General features: G+C 54.5%; 1 protein-coding gene across 4 annotated transcripts in view; it reads left to right on the top strand.

Moving 5' to 3' along the window:
- TRIO (trio Rho guanine nucleotide exchange factor) overlaps positions 1-19,979 on the top strand; it is a 370,973-nt gene extending 350,994 nt beyond the window's left edge. For all 4 annotated transcript variants that reach the window (XM_082837244.1, XM_082837245.1, XM_082837243.1 and 1 more), the window contains 11 exons: positions 985-1,162; positions 3,466-4,271; positions 8,145-8,392; positions 9,917-10,055; positions 10,877-10,904; positions 11,103-11,265; positions 11,548-11,669; positions 13,046-13,124; positions 14,850-15,050; positions 17,769-17,907; positions 18,480-19,979. In XM_082837244.1, coding sequence (XP_082693370.1) covers positions 985-1,162; positions 3,466-4,271; positions 8,145-8,392; positions 9,917-10,055; positions 10,877-10,904; positions 11,103-11,265; positions 11,548-11,669; positions 13,046-13,124; positions 14,850-15,050; positions 17,769-17,907; positions 18,480-19,034 — 2,658 coding nt within the window. In that variant the 3' untranslated portion in view covers positions 19,035-19,979. The remainder of the gene's footprint in view (positions 1-984; positions 1,163-3,465; positions 4,272-8,144; positions 8,393-9,916; positions 10,056-10,876; positions 10,905-11,102; positions 11,266-11,547; positions 11,670-13,045; positions 13,125-14,849; positions 15,051-17,768; positions 17,908-18,479) is intronic.
- The last annotated feature ends 1,240 nt before the right edge of the window (positions 19,980-21,219 follow it).

Genomic DNA, 21,219 nt, shown 5'->3' with positions numbered 1-21,219 from the left:
CAGCATTCGTTTTTACCATAATGAGAAGACCTCATCTGGGTTAGGTTTTGTGCTCCGTCTTCTCTAGGACCATGTAAAATTATTTAAGTTCAGAGGATAGCTTACCCAGGGTCTTCTTCTCTTCTCCATCCAACAAGGACCTGCTCTGCCCTCAGAGCTGGGCAGGGGCTGTAGGGATGGACAAGGTAGGTTGGCTTGCTCTCTGATAGAAGAAAAAGACAAATAAAATGACTGCAAATGGCCCTGAGTCTTGTAAAGGGGACACACCAAAGGTGAGACAGAGGAGGCCTGAGGTCCCAGCGGGTTAACCTTTCTAGTTAACTGTTTAAGCTACTAGTTAAACCCCCGGTCATCCCCATGTACCTGAGTTAAAGGAGTCACGAAAAAGCAAGACAATGATTTCTGAGGCAGTAAAAATGGCAGCTCAACCAAAAAGTGGTGGTTTCAGTTCTGACCTAGGATGAACTTCACTTTGCACTTGACCAGTGGAAATAAATGTGCTTTAGTTTTTTTAGTGTGGCGCCTCGTAACATAAAATTTACCATCTTAACGATTTTTCAGTGCACAGCCCACTGGCATTAAATATGTTCACACTGTCGTGCAGCCATCCCCACCATCCATCTCCAGGACTCTTTTCATCTTGTAAAAGTAAAACTCATCCTCATTAAACACTAGCTCCCCATTCCATCCCCCCAGCCCTGCAGCCACCCTTCTACTTACCGTCTCGAGGAATCTGGCTACCTAGGTCCCTCATCTAAGTGGAATCATAACAGTGTTGTCTATGGCTGGCCCACTTCACGTAGCATGATGTCCTCCAGGCCCACCCATGTTGTAGCCTGTGACAGAGTGTCTTTCCTTTTTAAGGCTGAATAATAGGCCTTTGTATATACGGACTGCGTTTTGATTGTGCATTCACTTGTTGACGGACACTCGGGTTGCTTCTACCTTTTGGCCATTGTGACTAATGCTTTAACTTTTTTTAAGGTGAGTTGCCTTTGCCTGGAGGAAAACGTGGAGAATGATCCCTGTAAATTTGCTCTGACATCAAGGACGGGGGACGTGGTGGAGACCTTCATCTTGCATTCATCCAGTCCAAGTGTTCGGCAAGCGTGGATCCATGAAATCAACCAGATTTTAGAAAACCAGCGCAATTTTTTAAATGGTAACGTGTGTTGTTACTGGGCACGTGTTTTCTTTCCCTAATGTACACATTCCTGTTTCTCGTCTCTCCCCTATTACACATGACTAGGAATGACAGGACTTACTGAGCACTTACCGTGGACCAGGCTCTGTTCTAAGCATTGTCCATGTATATTGCTTCATTTCATCTTCAGAACGACCCAAAGTGGCAAGTAGTGATATTATTCCCATTTTATAGATGACGAAGCTGAGGCACAAAGTGGATTCGTAATTCACTCCAAGTCCCACGAGTTGCTGGTGGCAAAGTCGAGATTCAGAGCAGCCATGTGCCCCTCACCACTGTACTGTTCACTCTGTCCCACAGGCTCTCGTACCACACGCGCCCAGAGCCCTGTCCTGGGAAAGAAATGCATGAGAAAAACTAAGGCAGCAGATGTAATTGGCCAGAGACGTTGGAGATATTCTTGCGTGCAGCTTTAAAATTTGTGTTTGACCACCTTGTACATCTGCACCACCCTCCTCATTATAAAAACAAGACATCTTTTTTCCTTCCCACTTCCACGACATGAGTGATTTTAGAGGAGCAATACAGTAATAATACAGTAGAACACGGGACAGTAGTAAGGTGCCAGCCACCTCGGGGAAAGGCCTTCTCCACAGGGAGAGTGACCGCACAGACCTTACGTTGCAGACAGTTCGACTCTTCATATTCCTGACCTGAAACTGCTGGCTTCTCTTGGTGGCCGCTGACTTGGACTCTGGTTTTAATTCGGTGATGAGTGAAGAGCGTCAGATTCAGTGAGAAGCTAGATACTCATTCAATGTCACGTCCTTGTCCTTTTCTCCATGTCCGTGTTCCGTGTCTACACCCCGGTCCAGTAGGATGCTGTAATCTCTCTGTCACCTAAAACCACCCCCATATCTCGAGTGACATTCAGGAACACAGGCACTCAGTGAAAAGGCAAGGTCACGTGGCATTTTTGGCCAAGGGGTCATCAGCTGCCCGGGTGTTAACTCCAGGCTCCCGTCCAGACTGTAGACTGAGCGTTTCTTCCACGTGCAGTTAGAACTGGATGGCTGGGGCTGGCCAGTGCGGGGGACGGCTCCTGTGCATGGAGAAAATAGTTTTGCTCCCGTGACTGAGAGCGAATGCAGGTCTCTTGAAACGTGTAGCTCTTAAGTACTGCATTGAATGCCAGTCCATAGCAGGTAACTACTGGGAAATCTCTAAACTTTTACCGTCTTCTTTAAAATAAAATCAACTGCCTCCCGAATTGCAGGCACGAGTGGGCCGTGCTGTTCACGTTTCCTGGGCGCTCAGTCTAGAGACTGATGATACTGTTCCCGGGGGCTGAAGGAGGTCGGGGATAGAGTGGGCTCCGGGCCTGCTTCCCCACTTTGCTCTCCCGCCCTGTGAGCGGGGGCCACGGCCAACACAGAGCTTGTCCAATGTCGTCTGGCTCCAGAATGCTCCTTCACATCTGCCTGCTGCCTCCCAGGCAGGAAGGGGCTACATCTGATTGTCGCACGTCTCAAAGGTTTTAGCTCTTTAAGAATCTGTGTTAGTTTCCATGTATCTTATTGGGCGTGCTTCCTGCCTTTTCCTGCAGGTGATGCTGTAACTGAATCACTAAAGCCCGGAGATGGGACAGCTTCACGACCCACAAGGGTTTGTGGAGCTCCTTCCCTTCCCGGGGTGGAGGTCTCTAACACCACCTCCGCGTGGGGTAACCCCCAGCCAGGTTCTTCTTTGCCTGACTGCTCCCTGGTTTAACGAAGACCTTTGCGGCAGCTGGGCCAAGCTTTCCCAGCGCGGGAGCCAGCTGGTACCGGTGGAGTCCCAGTTGAATCTCCCCTGGCAGCCCTGGGCCTCACCGTTGACCCTGGCCATCTGCCTGGGATGCTCCAGGCCGATTCCACTCCTTTTCACTTGGCGGAGATGCTAAGGCTGTGCTGGCTGATCCTGGGCAGTAAACTTCTCCCCGCAGCAGCGCACCTCCTCCGTCACCCTGCACTTCTGCTCCCTCCCGCCTCGCACACGCAGACGGCCCTCCACGGGGCCAGTTTAACTCGTTCATGAACAGGAGAGTAGTTAAATTTAAGAGCTTTTCTTTTGCCTTCCCTGATGGGTGGTGTCAGCCTGCTGCCTGGAGGGTGGGCGGGTGTTTCTGGATGACGGTGACTGGAAGTTGGTGGCCACCCTGTGACTTGACCCTGGGCCATTAAGCCAGCGCTCCCTCTCCATTCATCGTGCCCCCTTTTCCCTCCGCCCCTGTGACCGTCCTTTTCTCGGTGCCCTGACTGAGTCTCTTCTGTGTCTTGCAGCCTTGACATCACCCATCGAGTATCAGAGGAACCACAGCGGGGGCGGCGGCGGGGGCAGCGGCGGGGGCGGCGGCGGGGCCCCCAGCGGCGGCGGGGGCGGCGGCGGCGGCAGCGGCGCAGGCAGCAACCACAGTGGCGGTCCCGGCAGCTGCGGCGGCCTCCCCAGCGCGAGCAGAAGCAGGCCCTCCCGGATCCCCCAGCCAGTCAGACACCACTCCCCCGTGCTGGTCTCCTCTGCAGCCTCGAACCAGGCAGAGGCAGACAAGATGTCAGGTATGTCCACTCCCGGCCCGTCACTGCCTCCTCCCAGCAGCAGCCCCGCCCCGGAGGCTGGCCAGCCCGCCAGGGCGCCCCCCAGCGGAGAGCCCGAAGGTCCCGAGCGAGAAGCGGAGCCGATCCCCAAGATGAAGGTGCTGGAGAGCCCCCGGAAGGCGGCCGGGAACGCCGCGGGCGCGCATCAGGACGGACCCGCCAAGGAGGCGCGGAGCGGCCCGGGCTCCCTGCCGCCGGGCAAGCCCAGGCCCGGGGCCATCTCGCCTCTGAACTCTCCTCTCTCCGCTGCGTTCCCCTCTCCGTTCGGCAAGGAGCCCTTGCCCCCCAGCAGCCCCCTGCAGAAGGGGGGCTCCTTCTGGAGCTCCATCCCCGCCTCCCCCGCCAGCCGGCCCGGCTCCTTCACCTTCCCGGGGGACAGTGACTCCCTCCAGCGGCAGGCGCAGCGCCACGCGGCCCCCAGCAAGGACACGGACCGCATGAGCACGTGCTCCTCGGCCAGCGAGCAGTCCGTGCAGTCCACCCAGAGCAATGGGGTAAGAGCGCCCGGCCGCCTCCGCCCGCCCGCCCCGCTGCCTCTGTCCCGCGGCTCTTCTGCTAAACCTCCCGCGTGGCCGCCGCTGTCCTCGTACTAACTCTGGGCTCCCGGCCACTGCGCTGCGGTCACCAGCTCCATCCGCCCTGTGCCCTGGCCGCGCGGACACGCGGGGACGCCTTCTAACTTCTTGCTCCCGCCGGCGGACGGCGCGCTCTCATCTCTACTAACTCGCTCCTTGCTTTGTTTGTGTCTCCTTAATACGGGAAAGCAGATCATTAACCTTCCGAATGCAGCATCTCTAAGCCTCTCACGTTTTCCGAGCAGCAGCGTATCTGGGAACTTCCTCTCTCGCCCCTGCCTTCCTCGCACACTTTTTTTAGGGGGGTCCGTGCCCCTGCTGTCTACCTCCTGCGTCAACTGAAACCTGTACACTCTTAAGCTTTCTGCTCGTCGCTTGGTTGTGCCCTTTTATGCCTTAAATTAATCTTTGCAGCGTTTTTGACTCATCTGCTGAAAAAGGAAAAAAAAAAAATCCCTCAAGAAATTTCCAACAGCAACTCAAAGCAAACTAAGCTGATACAGTGGGGGGAAGGAATCTCTCCAGTGGAAATATTTCTCCCCGCCCCCCCCCCCAAAAAAGAAAGAAAGAAAGAAAAAGTTTCACTGTGGAAGAGAGAGAGACTGCTTTAGGGCCCCTGGATGTTGGGCTCCGGCCGGCGGCTGGGAGCGGAGGCGCAGGCAGGCTGGATTCCCAGCGCCCGCGCTTTGTCCGGCAGGGGGCGCAGTGCGGGCTGCGGGCGCCGCGGGGCGTCGCGGATCACTATCCGCGTTCTTAGCAGAAGGGTTACTGGGGGGGGCTTGGCCCCATCCTCTGGCTTCCTCCCTGTCCTACCGGACTGCTTCCCACACGGCAGGTGGTCTGACCCGTAACACCTTCCTAAAGGCATGCGTGAGGGAATAGAACTGTTCTATTGCGTGTATGTTTGATCGCTTTATAAATTTTTAAATACATTTCCCTAAAAGGGTCTGTGTCTCTCTTTATAAAAAAAAGAAAGGAAGCAGTCCGGCTTTTGCATGTCTCTCTCTTTCCTCTGGACTTCCGTTAATGCCTTGTTTGGGTGGACATGGCCTTATTCGTTCCTCTTACTTTTTGTTTTTTTATTTTGTTACCCTCCGTCTTTAATTGAGGAAGAAATTGAAAAACGGGTCTTGGTACATGTACCCTGTAGTCTTATTCTCAGAAATAAGCAGTCAGGGCGGGCCTCCTCTGCGGTGGCCGCCACCAGCGTCCCGGTCGTGGTGCCTGACCGTGTCCTGCAGGGGAGCCTGGACCCCCACCTCTAGTTAGTTCTGAAATGCTAGGTGTGCAGGTGAGCGTCAGCACGGTTGCAGCCAGAGGAAGAGACCCAGAGGCCCAGTGATGCTGTACCTGCCGGCACCTGGTTGAAGGTTCAGGGTGCAGGTGTGGCCTCGCAGCCGAGGCCCCCTCCGAAATCGGCCAAGGGAGCAGCTCTTCAGCCCATCCTAACCTGGACGCTTTCCCCTAAGCGCCACCCGCCCCAGCGTGGGAGCCCGTGCTGGTCTCTGCACCCCCCGTGAGCGTGCTCGGTTCCCGGCCCTGCCTGGCTCCCCCCGGGATGCTTACTCTGAGGCCAGCACCGTCACATGCGGCACACGTTCTGGCAGGTTTTAGGTCGCAAAAGGTGCCTTTTTTTTCTGCCTCTCACTGTTTCTTATGTGGTTGGTAACCTGGAAAGGGAAACTGCCAGGGAGTCCGGGTGCCTTACAGAAACGCCCTGGAGGCCTGGGAAGACCACGAGAGGCTTAGAATGGGCATGAGAGTGTCCTCTAGGACTCCTAAGTTTTTCGGTCAAGAAGAGCTACCGCCCTGCCTGCTCCCCCCGATTCAGACTGTCTTCTCCCCCTGGCGGTCAGCAGCGGCCTCCTCCCTCCTTGTCTGCTTCCGTGAAGCTGTCTGCGGTCACAGCCCAGCAGCTGTGCCTAACCCACGGCCCAGGTCCTTCTTCCTCCTTTAACGCACACCTTCTGGAAAGTTCTGCTGAGAGCAGGAGTGGAGTGGATGTGGATCAGCCCAGGCACTGACTGCGCCAGGCCCGAAACGTGGACACACCACCTCCCTGCATCCGCCCACCCAGGCAGCAATAGAAGTACAGCCCTGCCTTTCTCTCAGAGGCCGGGTGACCCGTGCGAATCCCTAACCTCCACTGTGTGAGGGGTGGTGATCGTGCTCACTGGCATTAATTGAGATCCATTTTTAAATGCCTCATACTTAGATGGGTACATAGGAGGTTTTCAGAAAGTACTAATAGCTGTTATTATCGTGGCAAAATACTCGCATTACGAGACAAAGGGTGGTATGCTGTACGATGAAAAAGAGCCGTGCCACAGAGGTTGGTTTTGTTCACATTTTCTAGCAAATGTGGCTTTGTAGTCTCAACACTGTTGGGTGTTGCTATATAAGTCACGCTAAAAGGATAAAATTGCGTGAAGGGGTGTGCACAGGCCAAAGCCCGACGTGGACATCCACGAGGGACGGGGACACGTACCAGACTCCTCAGCCGCGACAGGACCGAGAACCTGGCACTCCGGTGTATTTAACTTCACCACCCACTGTGGGCCTAGAGTCCTGGCCCCTGGAATTCCCAGCACACAGGCTCCTTGACAGCGGTCAGCCGTCTACTGCGGTGTGTCTCAGTAGCCCAGAGCCGTCAGGCGTATGGCAAGGTTGCTGACAGTCGCGCCTACACCGACCCAGGACCTGCCCCAGACATCCGAGAGACCAGCGGAGGGAAGCAGCGGAGTCCTGGGAAGCCATGAACGGCCAGACAGCATCTTTGGTGGGAGCCCCTGAGAACAAGCTAGTGGGGCGCCTGACACCACTTCCACATCCCAGCTGTTGACGGAGGGATTGAGCAAGATGCAGCTCCGGCTTTGGAGGTCTCAGCTTCCTCCTCATCCCCTGGAACAAAGGGGTCACTTGGTAAACGACAGCTCGGGACAAACACCATTTGTGTTTCTTCTCCTCAGCAGCTAACACCACTCAGCTTGTGAACCTGAGTAGATGGTCTTGAGAAATGATCTGTGTTTAACTTTTGCAGTCTTGCTCCATTGAGTGAGATACTGGACATGTATTGAGTGCCTGCCACGTGTCAGTCACTGTGATGGACACTAAAGACACAGTAGTGACCTGAAGACATCGGGTGCCACTGGGACTCCAGGATAAGGGGAAGATAGGCTTTCCCACGCCAGGGGCTGTCCGTGAAACTTGAGTTGTGAGGCCAGTGCTGTCCACAGCTGCTCTGCGATGCTCTGCCGTCCCCACGACGGCCGCACCTTCAGGACAGTTGAATCGTCACGCTCACAGGAGGACCACCCACCCAGGGATACATACGGGAGGCAGAGCAACTCTCCATGAGAGCAGGACAGTAGTTGGTCTGCTTTTCAGGTGTCCCGCATTCCTCCTTTAGAAGGGAAAAAAGGTGGAAATGATTAGCGATGCCAGCAGCGTGATGGTCACAGTGACAGGACTGTGACATAGATGGAACCCAGCGTGGCATCAGCATGAGGATGAGCCATTCCTCTGATGGTGCGAGGAAGATGGGACTGAAATAATCAAGCTTCCAAAGTAGAGTGTCATCACCACTGTGTCGTTCCTAAATTGCTCTCGAGAGAAATCCTGACGGTCAGTTACTGAAAAAGAGGCACCAAGTTAGCTAAAGAGTGTGGAGGCGGCCGTCCAGTGGGCCCTGCTCTGGGCCGTCGTGCCGTGGCGCACGCTGACGAGTGACTTCGTGTCATCAGATCCCATTTCAGTTCCCCTCTGCCTTTTTGTCCATCTTTCCCTCTACAGAGTGAAAGTAGCAGCAGTAGCAACATCTCCACCATGTTGGTGACACACGATTACACGGCAGTGAAGGAGGATGAGATAAACGTCTATCAAGGAGAGGTCGTTCAGATTCTGGCCAGCAATCAACAGAACATGTTTCTGGTGTTCCGAGCCGCCACTGACCAGTGCCCCGCAGCCGAGGGCTGGATTCCGGGCTTCGTCCTGGGGCATACCAGCGCAGTCATCATGGAGAACCCCGACGGGACTCTCAAGTGAGTGCCCGGCGGGGCAGCCGTGGCGGGGCGGGGGGCAGGCGGTGCTGAGCACAGACGAGGCACAGAGGCCCTGGGAGGGTGAAGCCCATTGAGAGAAAGCAGTGCTGTGGTCTGTTGAACCAGCTCATCTCTATACACAACGTGGAACCCCGCAGTGAAGGTGGGGCGCGTTCCATCTCTCAGACCTGTTCTGATGGGTTCTTTTAATAACCTGCCTTTGTACACACATAGCTTTTTTAAGCCGCTAGACAGAGCATCACGGTATTTTAGTTCCCAGGGGTCTTGGGTGAGGGGTGAGGACTTTCCAAGGGCCCCTGACTCGTATCGGGCACGCTGAGGGTGCATCACTGAAGATCCTCGTCCCGGGAGCTTCAGCTAAAGATCTGTGTGGTGCCACTGCCGACGTGCCTTGTGTATATTAGGTGACTTTAGTCAAGTAACTTGAAACCAATTTCGCCGCGTTAAACATTACTTTAAAGAAAACTGAGTTCAGGGGCTGGTTTCAAACTCCGCCCTTCCCTGAGTCTCTCTGGCTGTAGGAGGCGCCAGCCAGGTGGCTTCTGGCAGTGGAAGCATTGCAAAACGGTGATTTTTAAGCCTCCAGAGGCTTCAACCCAAAAGACCAGACTCAAAGGCACAGGCGGTGGTCATGTTCCTCTCCAGGCTTGGCAGTACCCCTGGCTGGTCTGCAGCCCAGACTGGTGAGCCTTCCAGCACCACCCCAAACCTCTGGGCTAAGCACCTATACCCCATGGGGAGTCCAGGCTTGGAGTTCAGGCTACAAAGAGCCCATCTTCCTTGACAGTCCCTTGTCCTGTTTCTCCTTGATACACAGAGATATTTTATTCTAGTATTCTAGATTCTAGTTCAAGAATCCCATTTTATACTTTGTTTCCTCAAAACTATTCTTAGGCCCTGTATTAGGGTTCTCCAGAGAAACAGAACCAGTAGGGTGTATGTGTGGTCAGCAGGTGGTTATTGTAACCACACAGTTGTGGAGACTGGTGAGTCCAGACCTGCACTGTGGGCCAGCAGGCTGGGGGCCCAGGAGAGCCAGTGGTGCAGGTAAAGTCTGAAGGTATTCTGCTGGAGAATTCCCTCATGCTCAGGGAGGCTGGTCTTTTTTTGTTCAACTCAGGCCTTCAACTGATTGGATGAGGCCCACCACGCTATGGAGGGCAGTCTGTTTCACTCTACCGGTTGAAATGTTAATCTCATCTGGAAACACCCAGAATGATGTTTGACCAAATATTTAGGTCCAGTCAAGTTATACGTAAAATTAACCATCACAGACACCCTTATATTTAATCCTTAAAATTTGATTTAAGAAACTTGGCTTTTATCTCTGGTCATTGAGAATCGCAGAAAAGTTTTCCTTCGCTGAGATCCCTGTTCCTAAAGGAATCTCAGTCACCCTAAATCCGTGTAAATTGGACAGTCCGCTTTTCTCTGATGCTTTCAGGAATTGTTTGCTGAACACCAGGAAAGCGTAATACTAACAATGTGTTGTGGTCCCCCTAGGAAGTCAACATCTTGGCACACAGCACTCCGTTTAAGGAAAAAATCTGAGAAAAAAGATAAAGACGGCAAACGGGAAGGCAAGTTAGAGAACGGTTATCGGAAGTCTCGGGAAGGACTCAGCAACAAGGTATCTGTGAAGGTGAGCAAGGGTGTCTCCAGGAGCCTGTGCTCCTCGGGGAGCACGCAGGGCTGGTGCCGGCCCAGGAGGAGCCGTCGCGGACCTGGCACCCAGCCTTGCCTGGCAGCAGCCCTCCTCTCTCCGCCCTTTGAGCAGACCTGCAGGGCTTTGTAGGGTGCTCTCACGGGCAGTGTGGCGCAGGTACGCATACGTACTCTGAGGAGCCGGGTATACGGGTAAACCCCTAAGCGGGCGCATGGGTAGCTTGCAAAGAAGGCTGCTGGAGTCCCAGAGGGAGCAGACACTAGGACCTCAGAAGCAGATGGAGCACAGAGCAGCTGTGGCTCAGACCACAAGGGAAGCGACTAGACACCAAGATGCAGGTTCACTGCTGCAGCAGGTTCCCTCGGCGGGTGCTTCAGTCCACTTTACTTCTGTAATCAGATTGCCTTCAACCTGTGCAGGTTTTGCCTGGGGAGAAAGGAACTATCTCTTGAGGGGAGCTCGAGGCCCCTGAGTCGGGGCCCTGGCCATTCTGCAGAAGTGGGTGGTTCGGGGATCTGCTGGACTCAGCCCATAGGATGAGTAAAAGGGACTTCTCTGAGTGTAAGCAGCATTTGTGCGTTTGCGGGTAGGAAGAAAAATCTCTCCTACACCTGTGTGCCACGAAGCCTTCCAGTGCATTCGAAGGCAGTCGGAATGTGGTCGGTTTTGATTGATGCGCAGGCAAACCAAGTCGTGTTTCCTTTCATCTTTCAACAGCTGTAGCCCTAGAATAGAAGCAGTGTGTCTCAGAGTAGCTCCTGTGTCTGCTTAATAGCTGTGCGCTTTTTCCATTTCAGCTTCTCAACCCCAACTACATCTATGACGGTGAGTTCTGTTCTTTTTCTTGCAGACTTTAGAGGGCAGGTCTACGGGGCATTTCAGGACACTCGAGTGTAGCCTGTGGGCGTGGGTGTTCTGTGGAGCTCTGGGCCTGGGCAGCATCTCCTTCATTTGTTGGGGGAGGTTGGTGGGCACAAGAGGGGGCGCTGGGTGACCAGCGTTACTGACTCCTTTCTCGCGCAGTTCCCCCAGAATTCGTCATTCCCTTGAGCGAGGTCACGTGTGAGACAGGGGAGACCGTTGTTCTTAGATGTCGGGTCTGTGGCCGCCCCAAGGCCTCGGTCACCTGGAAGGGCCCTGAACACAACACCTTGAACAGCGATGGTCACTACAGCATCTCCTACAGGTGAGGGAAGCCCCCTCGGGGGTCAGTTTCCCAGGCAGTGAGCATGACCTCGTTCCACTGGGACTGACACGGCCGATTGCCTGAGTCACCTCTGGCCCTGGAACGTCTCCCGTGAAGGAAGGTGTCATACCTGGGTGTGCAGCTAGGATTGAAATCCCACTTGAAATTGCCCGTCAGCATTTGAGCTCCTCATTTCCTGTGACCCCAAAGGAGAGAGGTCGGGGGGCTGGCGGCGGGGAGAGCTGAGCCTTTCTGAACGCCGTGTGCCCTCCTCTGTGGCAGTGACTTGGGAGAGGCCGCTCTGAAGATCGTTGGTGTGACCACCGAGGACGACGGCATCTACACATGCATCGCAGTGAACGACATGGGGTCAGCCTCGTCTTCAGCCAGTCTGAGGGTTCTAGGTAAGCTGCACCCCGAGCCCCACACACTCTCGATGTGGCCTGAGGTACGTGACAAGTCACTCGGAGGCTGCACGGAGCAGGCCAGCCTCTGGGACACCCGGGCGGGTGCCCTCGGGCAGGGGAGGTGCACGGTGAGGGCTTCCGCCCACGGCCACCGAGCGTGTGAGCGTCTGGTCCAGCCTCCAGGTGGGAGCAGGGCAGCCTGTACTCCTAGTGCTCAAAACACATTCTCGTCTCCAGCTTCTCACTTGTCCGATTGTTCAGTTGGTGCTTTAGTTCTAAGAGAAGCTCCTCTCCGTCAGTCTCACGTAGAACAGAATGGAAAGAAAGGAAAGATGGAAGTGTGGGTGAGCCCCGAGCAGGCTCTGTACCCGTCCTAGACCGTAACAGCCCTTCCAGAGGGTGTGTCCTCCCAGCCCTTCCATGAGCGCAGGGCGACCCTGGTGGGACTAAAGCCCTTGCTCCCTCCATGCCCAGCAAGGTCTGATCTCTCTCCTCAGCTAAACTCTGAGCTGCTGGCAGCAGAACTCATATCTTAGGCCTTTTAGAATTTCCTGTAGATGCGCCTGACGTATGCACATGCTTAGTGAGCAACACATGCTGGCTGATTTCCAGCTCCCATTTCACAGGAGGCCAGCTGTGCCAGCTGTGCGGCCCAGGGCTGCTGAGATTCCTCCTGGGTCCTCCAGCTGCACCAGGTATAGGATGCAGCCTCCTAGAATGACAGTTAAAGAACTAAAATAAGTTAAGTAAATTAAACAAAACCAATTTTTTAAGACTATGGTAAGTAAATAAATAAAAGGACTAAAAGATGAATTGAGTCCAGGAGTGCCCTGTGTGTAGACAGTAAACAGAATTGTCTTTAGAAGTTTATATGCTGTATATCTTAATCCCATATATTTTAACCTCATAAGTTAAAGAAGGGAAGGGTTCTGGTTTTGGATCACAGTGCAGGAAAGGAAGATAATTTTGAATTTGACAGTAGAGTATCACCAATGTTCTAATTTTTAAAAGATGTCAGAAGAAGTATACAGGTGATTTTTTTTTTTTTTTTTTTTAGCAAATCACTGGTGAAAGCAAGGGAGCTTAGGGAGACAGAAGGCTGTTCCTAGGAATGGTCTTACGGAAGTGCAAATGGGAAAATAATGGAAAAGCAAGTGCGTGTTTATTTCTGTCACATAAATCCATCTTTGTCTCATACGAAGTCCCAGCGCAGTGTGGGTTTTATACTTCCGGTGCGTCTCCATTTCCACGAGCCTCCGTTCAGACGCTCAGCAGCGCGAGCAGCTGCCACATTGGACAGCGCAGGGCTCTAGTCTCCTTCCCCAAGAGGCGCCCCGTACACCAGGCTCAGGGAGATGCTGCCTTTCTTGCAGGTCCAGGCAGTGATGGCGTCATGGTGACCTGGAAAGACAACTTTGACTGCTTCTACAGCGAAGTGGCTGAGCTCGGCAGGTATGGTGGGAAACCCGCAGCCCCTCCCGAGATCGCAGAGTCAGAGACACAGCTCTGTAGGAGCCCACAGAGAAAGTTCAGTGGCGGACTTTGCCAGCAGCTGGAAGTTAGATGTATTACATCCGACGTGTAAGCGGTAACTGTCTGTTGGCATTAAACGCTGAGGAAGTGAGGAGGAGATTGCCAGTGCAGGTTCCAGGAGAGAATCAAGGCTTCATACCGTGAGCCGTCCGGTGACGTGATGAGTCCGCTTCTGCTCCGTGCCCAGGCAGCACTGGCTGTGCCCCGTTCTCGGGAGGATCCAGGGAAGAGTCACTCACGCCCCTTCTCGTGGCACATTCTCCTCTGGAGCCCAGCTGAGAGGGGCTGCATGTGTCCTTCAGGTCTCGGCTGTGCCTGGAGATTAGGGTCCCCCTGCGTGGACCAAGAGGGGCTTCGACAGAGAGGGGCTGTTCCTCTCTGGACAGCAGCCAGGGCTCAGGCGGCGGCTCAGCGGCGCCCTCGGTCACCCTGCTCCTTCTGAGGTGGCACGGCACTCGGCCACACCTCATGTCGCGTCCCGTAGGGCAAGAGGAAGGTCAGAAGCATGACAGCTGAGCTTGTCCCCGTTATAAAGCTTTCCGAGGACCGCCCCCCCGCCGCCAGCAGCAGCCTCGTACACGCCGATGGCCGTTCCTGGGTCCGCGGGCCCCAGGGATCCGTGCACACGCCTGTGTGGACCAGCCCGAAGTGCCTGTCAGTCATGTGTCGCCACACGAGGCTCAGCCCTGCTGTCCAGAGCCGCAGAGATGTATCACTTTGTGCAACCTGCCACTGACCGGACAGTTACTCTCTTGGTCCCTCCTGGGCTCGGTCAGCTGGCACCCCCATGCCTCGCCCGCGTGTCTGTGGCCTCTGTCCACATAGACGTTCACCCTGGGCCTGCTCGTGTGATGGCAGTCGTGGCCCGGGAGAGCAGAAGCAGAGGCTGCAGCCTCTCAGGGCCCAGCTTCAGAAATTAACAACCACACTTTGTCCACATTCTGTGGACGCAGACAGCCACCCGCCAGCCCAGATTCAAGGGAGGAGAAAGAGACTCCGCCTGTCCGTGGGAGGAGGGGCAAAGCAGTGTGCCCACCTTCCTCCCCGCAGTCTGCACTCCCCAGCCCCCAAATCTCATCCCACCGTGGCAGCCAGCTCACGCTTGAGGTCCAGGATCTTGTTATCCGGATCCAGGCGAGGTGCAGCCCAGGCTTCCTGGGTGCGGTTCGCTGGGTGCAGCTCCGGAGACCACAAACTAGAGATGAGTTACCAGCCCCCCGACTCACATCCTGCAGCGGCAAGGCAGACACGGTGATGACAGTAGACGCTCCCGTCCGAAGCGGGGGGCATGGGGTGCCCAGGAGCCACCTAGTAGTCTGTTCCAAGCTTCTTCACACGACGAGGTTTCCACGAGAGCAAGGTGGAAACCGCCTGGTACATCTCATGATGTCACTGCTGCTCCATTCAGCAGCGGCAGGAAGTCACGTGGCTTAGCCAGACGGAGCCCGCCTCTGGGAGGGGAGGAGACAGGACAGGCACAGGCACGGGAAGCCTTCCTTCGGGCCGTCGCGCGGCTGCAGCCCCTCCGCTGGCGGCTGGGGAGAGCAGGGCCACCAGCTGGGGAGGCTGCCTGGGTTCAAAGAGTCTTTTCTCCGTGACACACTCAGAGTCCTCTGAAAATGACCTTCTCCACCTATCTTCCAGGGGCAGATTCTCTGTCGTGAAGAAATGCGATCAGAAAGGCACCAAACGAGCCGTGGCCACTAAGTTTGTGAACAAGAAGTTGATGAAGCGCGACCAGGTCACCCACGAGCTTGGAATCCTGCAGAACCTCCAGCACCCGCTGCTGGTTGGCCTCCTCGACACCTTCGAGACCTCCACCAGCTACGTCCTGGTTCTGGAAATGTGCGTACACGCCAGCTGCCTCTCCTCTTTCTAGCGCTCGGCCTCGACTCCAAGTGGTCTTGCTGTTTATTCTCTGAGAAGTATAGAAATCAGGATGTTAGGATTCACAGAACTTCTAAAAAAGCACGTCTGCTCTCAGAGACCACAGTTCTAGAGCTTTCCAGCAATGCTAGAGGGAAGTACAGCTGCCTGACGAGGAAGCACAAGCCTAGCATCCAAATGCTCCCCGCCCAGGCTCCCTCGGGGATCTCAGCCAACCTGGAGATGCCCCCTGGTTCCCAAAGGTCCCGACAGGCCAGGCCTCTGCGGACCGCGGCCCTGCTCGTGCTCTCAGGCTGACCTGGTCCCACGTGTCTGCCCAGCTGGGCGAGCCCGGCTGGTGGGCGCCTGCAGTGGGCCCGCTGAGACCTGCTCGCGTCCGGTGCTTCAGCACGCAGCTCTGCCCCGGGGCCCGTCCTGCCCCTCCGAGGGTGATTAGAATGGGAGCGTAGCTGCGCCCTCTGGAGGGGGGTGGCTCCCCCCAGGGCAGCCCGCTGGTCCCCGGGGTACTTACTGGGCCCTGCGTGCCACCTCAGGAAACATTGGCGTCGTTAAAGGTACAGTGTGAGAGCTCCGACCCAAGAGCAGGGGGCCTCGGCCTGGGGACATTTTGCCCCCCAGGGGACATTTGGCAAAGTCTGCAGACGTTTTGCTGGTCACAGCTCGCCGCCCCGCAAGGCACAGGGCGGCCGTGCAACAGAGGACCGTTGTCCCAAAGTATCAGTAACACCGGGTTGAGAAGCCCTGCCCTTAGAACATTCTGGTCTCTCTGAGACACCTCGTCATGTAGCTTTGTTGAATTTCCTAGTCCTCCTTTTCAGGGGGAGTCATTTCATACATTTCCTTGGATTCCTGAGTCCGTTTCCATCGGCCGGAGCGCCATCTTTTGTGCCATTTCCTAGTTCTTTTTTTTTTTTTTTTTTTTTTTTGCGGTGCGCGGGCCTCTCACTGTTGTGGCCTCTCCCGCTGCGGAGCACAGGCTCCGGACGCGCAGGCTCAGCGGCCACGGCTCAGCGGCCACGGCTCACGGGCCCAGCCGCTCTGCGGCATGTGGGATCCTCCCGGACCGGGGCACGAGCCCGTGTCCCCTGCATCGGCAGGCGGACTCTCAACCACTGCGCCACCAGGGAAGCCCCATTTCCTAGTTCTTGACACTTTGTTGGGAAGAGTGGGCCTGGCAGGAGGGCCAGCCGTGGAGCCGCGCGGGGCGTGGTCACAGGCACCGTGAGCTCCTCGCTCGCGGGCACTCCCTTGAGGCCCCACACCCGCCATCCCATTGGTCACATCCGTAAAGACTTTGGAAGTGCTGCCGCATCACAGCCTTCACGGGTGCAGCTGCTGCAGGGCCCTCGGGGCCAGGTCGAGCCTCAGCCTCGCTCCCCGCCGACCCCGGGCAGGGAATGTTTCGAGGGTGTCCCCGCCCAGAGCTCCCGCTGGCCGCTGGAGCATCTCTGTGGGCCTGTCCAGCCCTCTCTCTGGCCTAGCAAGCCTCCCAGATGGCGGAGGGAGCAGGAAAGGCCTCCGCCCTCCCCAGCCGCCCCCAAGGCTGGCCATCGTGTGCGAAGGGCAGGTCGGCGGACCTGGGGCTCATTTCTCAACCTTGGCTCCCGTGGACGCTCAGCGACTTGAAGGATCGTTATGGGGCTAAAACGATGTCCAGGCGGAGGCCTGGCCCCTGTGGGCCCTCAGTACCGGGGAAGGTGCTTTCTGGCTCTAGAAGCTTGGTGACTGAAAGCCTCTGCTCATCTTCCCCAGGGAGTTTCAACAAGAAAGAGAGGCCTAGAGGCCTTGTCAGAAATCTCCTGCAAGACCTCGGTTTCTGGTTTACGTTTTTAGTGCATCCAGCTGTCATTTCTTTTCACTGGAAACTAAATGGTTTGGCCTCATCATTGCTGTTAATAGGGTTAATGTTTGTAACAGGCTACTTCCTACCGAAGTTCCCTTGATTACTCGACATTACCAAACAGGCGGCTGATCTTTCCATAAATTTCTGTTTTGCAAAGAGGGCAGCCTAGCCCAGTGTTCAGGGAGGCCGGGACCAGACCACCTCCTTGCAAGTCTAGCCTTCCCTTATGAGCTGTGTGACCTTGGGAAAGTTACATACCTTCTCTGTGCCTCCGTTTCCTCATCTGTAAAATGGGGACCATAAAACACTCTTCCCAGAGAGTTGTCGTGAGGATTAAGTGAATTGATAGAAAGCACTTAGTCCCTGGCACAGGGCTGCTCTGTATAGGTGTTTTTTAAATGTTAAAAGCAATTTCACAGTAGGAAGACTTTGAGTCCAACGTGAAGCCCTCACTGTATTGTCTGTGTCTTAACGTTCTCTCGTTCAGCCGTCACATGACCCATTTTCCAGACGTCGAGACTGAGGCTTGGGGAGGTGGTCTCACATTATCCCCTCCTCCAGCAGCCTGCTGGGGGCGGGGTTGGGGAGCCTGGGTGCACCCATCTCTGCCTCCCAGTTCCCTCTGTGGGTCCAGATGCCGTGTTCCCCACTTGTGCCTCCACAGTGAGCTTAAAAAGAAATCACCCCTTGATCCCGTCCTGCCTTCAGGTAGAGGCGTGATCCCCAAAAGCTGACAGAACAGTGACAGCGGGGCACGGAGGTGATGCGTATATCGCAGGAGACGGGTCTGAAGTGACGGACCAGCACCGTAACGCACATTCCTCCCTCTGCAGGGCTGACCAGGGACGGCTCCTGGAATGTGTGGTGCGATGGGGAAACCTCACGGAGGGGAAGATCAGGGCATATCTGGGGGAGGTTCTGGAAGCCGTCCGTTACCTTCACAACTGCAGGATAGCACACCTGGACCTAAAGGTTAGTGGGGCCCCCGGGGACGGGAAAGCTGAGGGACCCCAGCGCGGCCATGCGGGATGCAGAGCCCACTCTCGGCCTGTGCTCTGAAGCCAGGCCAGGAGCCCGCGGGGACTGGGGACCAACACAAGGGGTGGGAGATGGGAGCAGTGATTTCTAATCTCTGTTTTTAAACGTTGGATATACACAAACAAAGTACCAGGTAAACGTGTGAGCTCTTCAGACATTTCTTGCGATTTCAGGGGGTTCCTGTGAGTGTCGCTGGGTCGGGGTGGGGCTGGAGCAGGGTGACGGAGGCGGGAGGCGGAGGGGCGCTGCTGCCACCGCCGGGAGGGAAGTGAATCCCCGGCTTCACTCACCGGCACAGTTTGACACAGCAGCTGCGCGTGACAGTTGCGGAGAAGTCAGGGCAGCTTCTCTGGGTTGCCTCTGTGTCCTCCTCCCGAGGGCTTTGTCCTGTTTCGCACGTGGACGGTCGGCGCCAGTCGACCTCATAGATTCCTGGTGAGCCTTGCACCTCAGCTTGAGATTGGGGTTGCCGGAGTGGATGACGCTTGTCTTGTCCTGTCTCCTAGCCCGAAAACATCCTAGTGGATCAGAGTTTAGCCAAGCCAACCATCAAACTAGCTGACTTTGGAGATGCTGTCCAACTCAACACGACCTACCACATCCACCAGTTACTGGGGAACCCCGAATTCGCAGCCCCCGAAATCATCCTGGGGAACCCGGTCTCCCTGACCTCGGACACGTGGAGTGTTGGAGTGCTGGCCTATGTGCTTCTCAGCGGCGTGTCCCCCTTCCTGGACGACAGCGTGGAAGAGACCTGCCTGAACATTTGCCGGCTAGACTTTAGTTTCCCAGATGACTACTTCCAAGGAGTGAGCCAGAGGGCCAAGGACTTCGTGTGTTTCCTCCTGCACGAGGACCCTGCCAAGCGTCCCTCGGCTGCGCTGGCCCTCCAGGAGCAGTGGCTGCAGTCGGGCCACGGCCATGGCCACGGCAAAGGCGCGGGCGTCCTCGACACGTCCAGACTGACCTCCTTCATTGAGCGGCGCAAACACCAGAACGATGTTCGACCGATCCGTAGCATTAAAAACTTCTTACAGAGCAGGCTTTTGCCTAGAGTTTGACCTATCTTGAAGTCCTTTCTCATTCTCTTTCACCTGCCAATCAGCTGTTCATTTGAATTTTGAAGAGAAACACAAACCAACATAACTGATCAGCTGCCGTACGTTCATCGTGTGAAATTGCATTCCGAGTGAGCTGTGCTCGGCAGTGCCTGGGACTCGGGCTGCAAGCTGTGCTGGGGTGGAGGACCTTCTCGAACACTCTGCGGGGGCGGAGACAGCATTGCTGTGTCACAGTCTTTTATTCAGGTTTCTGCAAAAAAAATAAAAAGAAACTTTTTTAAACGAACATGAGTAGAATTTTGCAAATTTAACATTTTCCAGGATTTCTTCAAGGAAGCGAAATGCCTATGTTCAACCACTGGTGTTAACGAACAAAACAGAGATACTGGACACCTCTGGGGAAGACCCCGGCCCCAGCGGCGGCCGTCTCCGTGGCCTCGTCCAGCTCGGGGTCCACCTGGCTCTGAGCTTTCCCAGCTGCCTGGTCTGTGTGCCTCTGGCCCCTACGCCAGACTAGGCTTCTGAAACGTGCATTCAACCTCAAACTTTTGCATAAAAATAGAATGAATCGTTTTGCTCTGATGAAATGTAGGCCTTACTTGTATATAAGACTGGTCCTGCCTTCGGTCTGTCCTTCCCCCACCCCCCCGCTCCCCGCCTCCTGCCCGGGGCTTCCTTTGGGGGTCCGAGGGGTCTGCCCACCCACTGAGGACATCAGGTTGGCTCCTGCCCCTCTGCCCCTCCCCACACGTCCCACCCCCAAGCCGTCAGTCAGATTGTTGAGCAGTATACAGTCAGATGAAAATACTGTAAATGCACTCATTGGGGTTTTTTTGGTTTTATTTCATATCATGTGCAATGTTGTGGCTTTAACATTTTATGCAACTATTTATGAAGACCTCTGTTGTACCTGTAATAAATATATAGAAAAAGCACATACTTCGTACGGTGAGCTTTATGGTTTTGTGCGTGTGTCGGGGGTGGGTGGGAGGGGGGGTCTTTGCCCTGTGCCATCGATTCAGAGAGACTTAACTCTTCGTGAAATTTGTCAGTTTTGAGGACTGTAAAAAGTGATTTCATACTCTGAATATAAAACTGGATAATAGGGTAATGTTTTAAATTTTATTATGCTATTATTCAGAATGCCAAAGTATTATTTTTTTTCTCCCAAAATCAGTCTGGACATTTCCTACTTTTTAGACTTTTTGACATTCAACTTTCGGTACAAAAATTGGCTGGATTTTGAGCTTTTGGTAAGAAATAAAAGCCAATCAAGCAGTAGCCGCCTTGAGGCTGGCATTGGCGTCTGTGGCACTGTGGCAGAATTCACGCTGGTGTGGGAGGCCCTCAACAGAAGACGCTGCGTTTCTGGGCACGCTTGAATTTTTCTGGATGTCTTTTTATCCTCGTTGTGTGAAATACACTAAAAAAAAAAAAAAAAAAAAAAAGCCCGCTTCCCAAGCCAGCCAGACACCTGGGTCTTCACCTATGAACTGGCGTAGTTGAGCTTTGCAGCTTCCAATGTATTTTATTTATTCTTTTGTTGGGTTTTTGTTTGTTTCTTGTAAAATTGTACAGAAACTTTTTAAAAGAAATTGGATTCAAAACTGGATGTGTATTCGTAACCTCACAACTTTTATTTGTGTATTGTTTCTTTTATTATTTCAGTTAAATTTTTACATTATTTTGCATGTATATTTCTTTGTACAGAGACCTTACATGTTTACACAGTATGATGTGATGTAAATATTTTATTTTGCCATCAGTTATTTTAAAAAATTAAACATATTTGCCTGATTTTTGTGTTAGGCCTTTTATTCAAGTTGGTCACTATTGAATCAAAAAGCGAGATCAATGAGGGAGAGACTGAAGGAGAGGCCTCCGGTGGGTCAGGGGAGGGGCATGGGGAGGAGAATATTCTGGATTGGGAATCCACTGCAGGCCACCAGAAACGGGAGTCGGTCATACCCCTGCAGACTGGTGCACAGCCCAGACTCAGAAGGTATTACAGAGACGCTGCACTGGTCCTGGTTGGAATAACTAAGGTGCCCCCGGTTCTTGATGAACGCATAATCAGAGCAAGGGGAAAAGCGCTTGCAACTTGGCCACAGAAAAGCAAAATTAATGCTGTTCAGATGGATTAAAGCACATGAAACACTAGGTTCCAGCACCTGCATTAGGAACA

Source organism: Leucopleurus acutus (assembly GCF_964270905.1).
Source record: "Leucopleurus acutus genome assembly, chromosome: 3".
NCBI classification, from domain to species: Eukaryota; Metazoa; Chordata; class Mammalia; order Artiodactyla; family Delphinidae; genus Leucopleurus; species Leucopleurus acutus.
The sequence above is the reverse complement of the archived record's forward strand: the minus strand, read 5'-3'. Positions and strand labels throughout refer to the sequence as shown.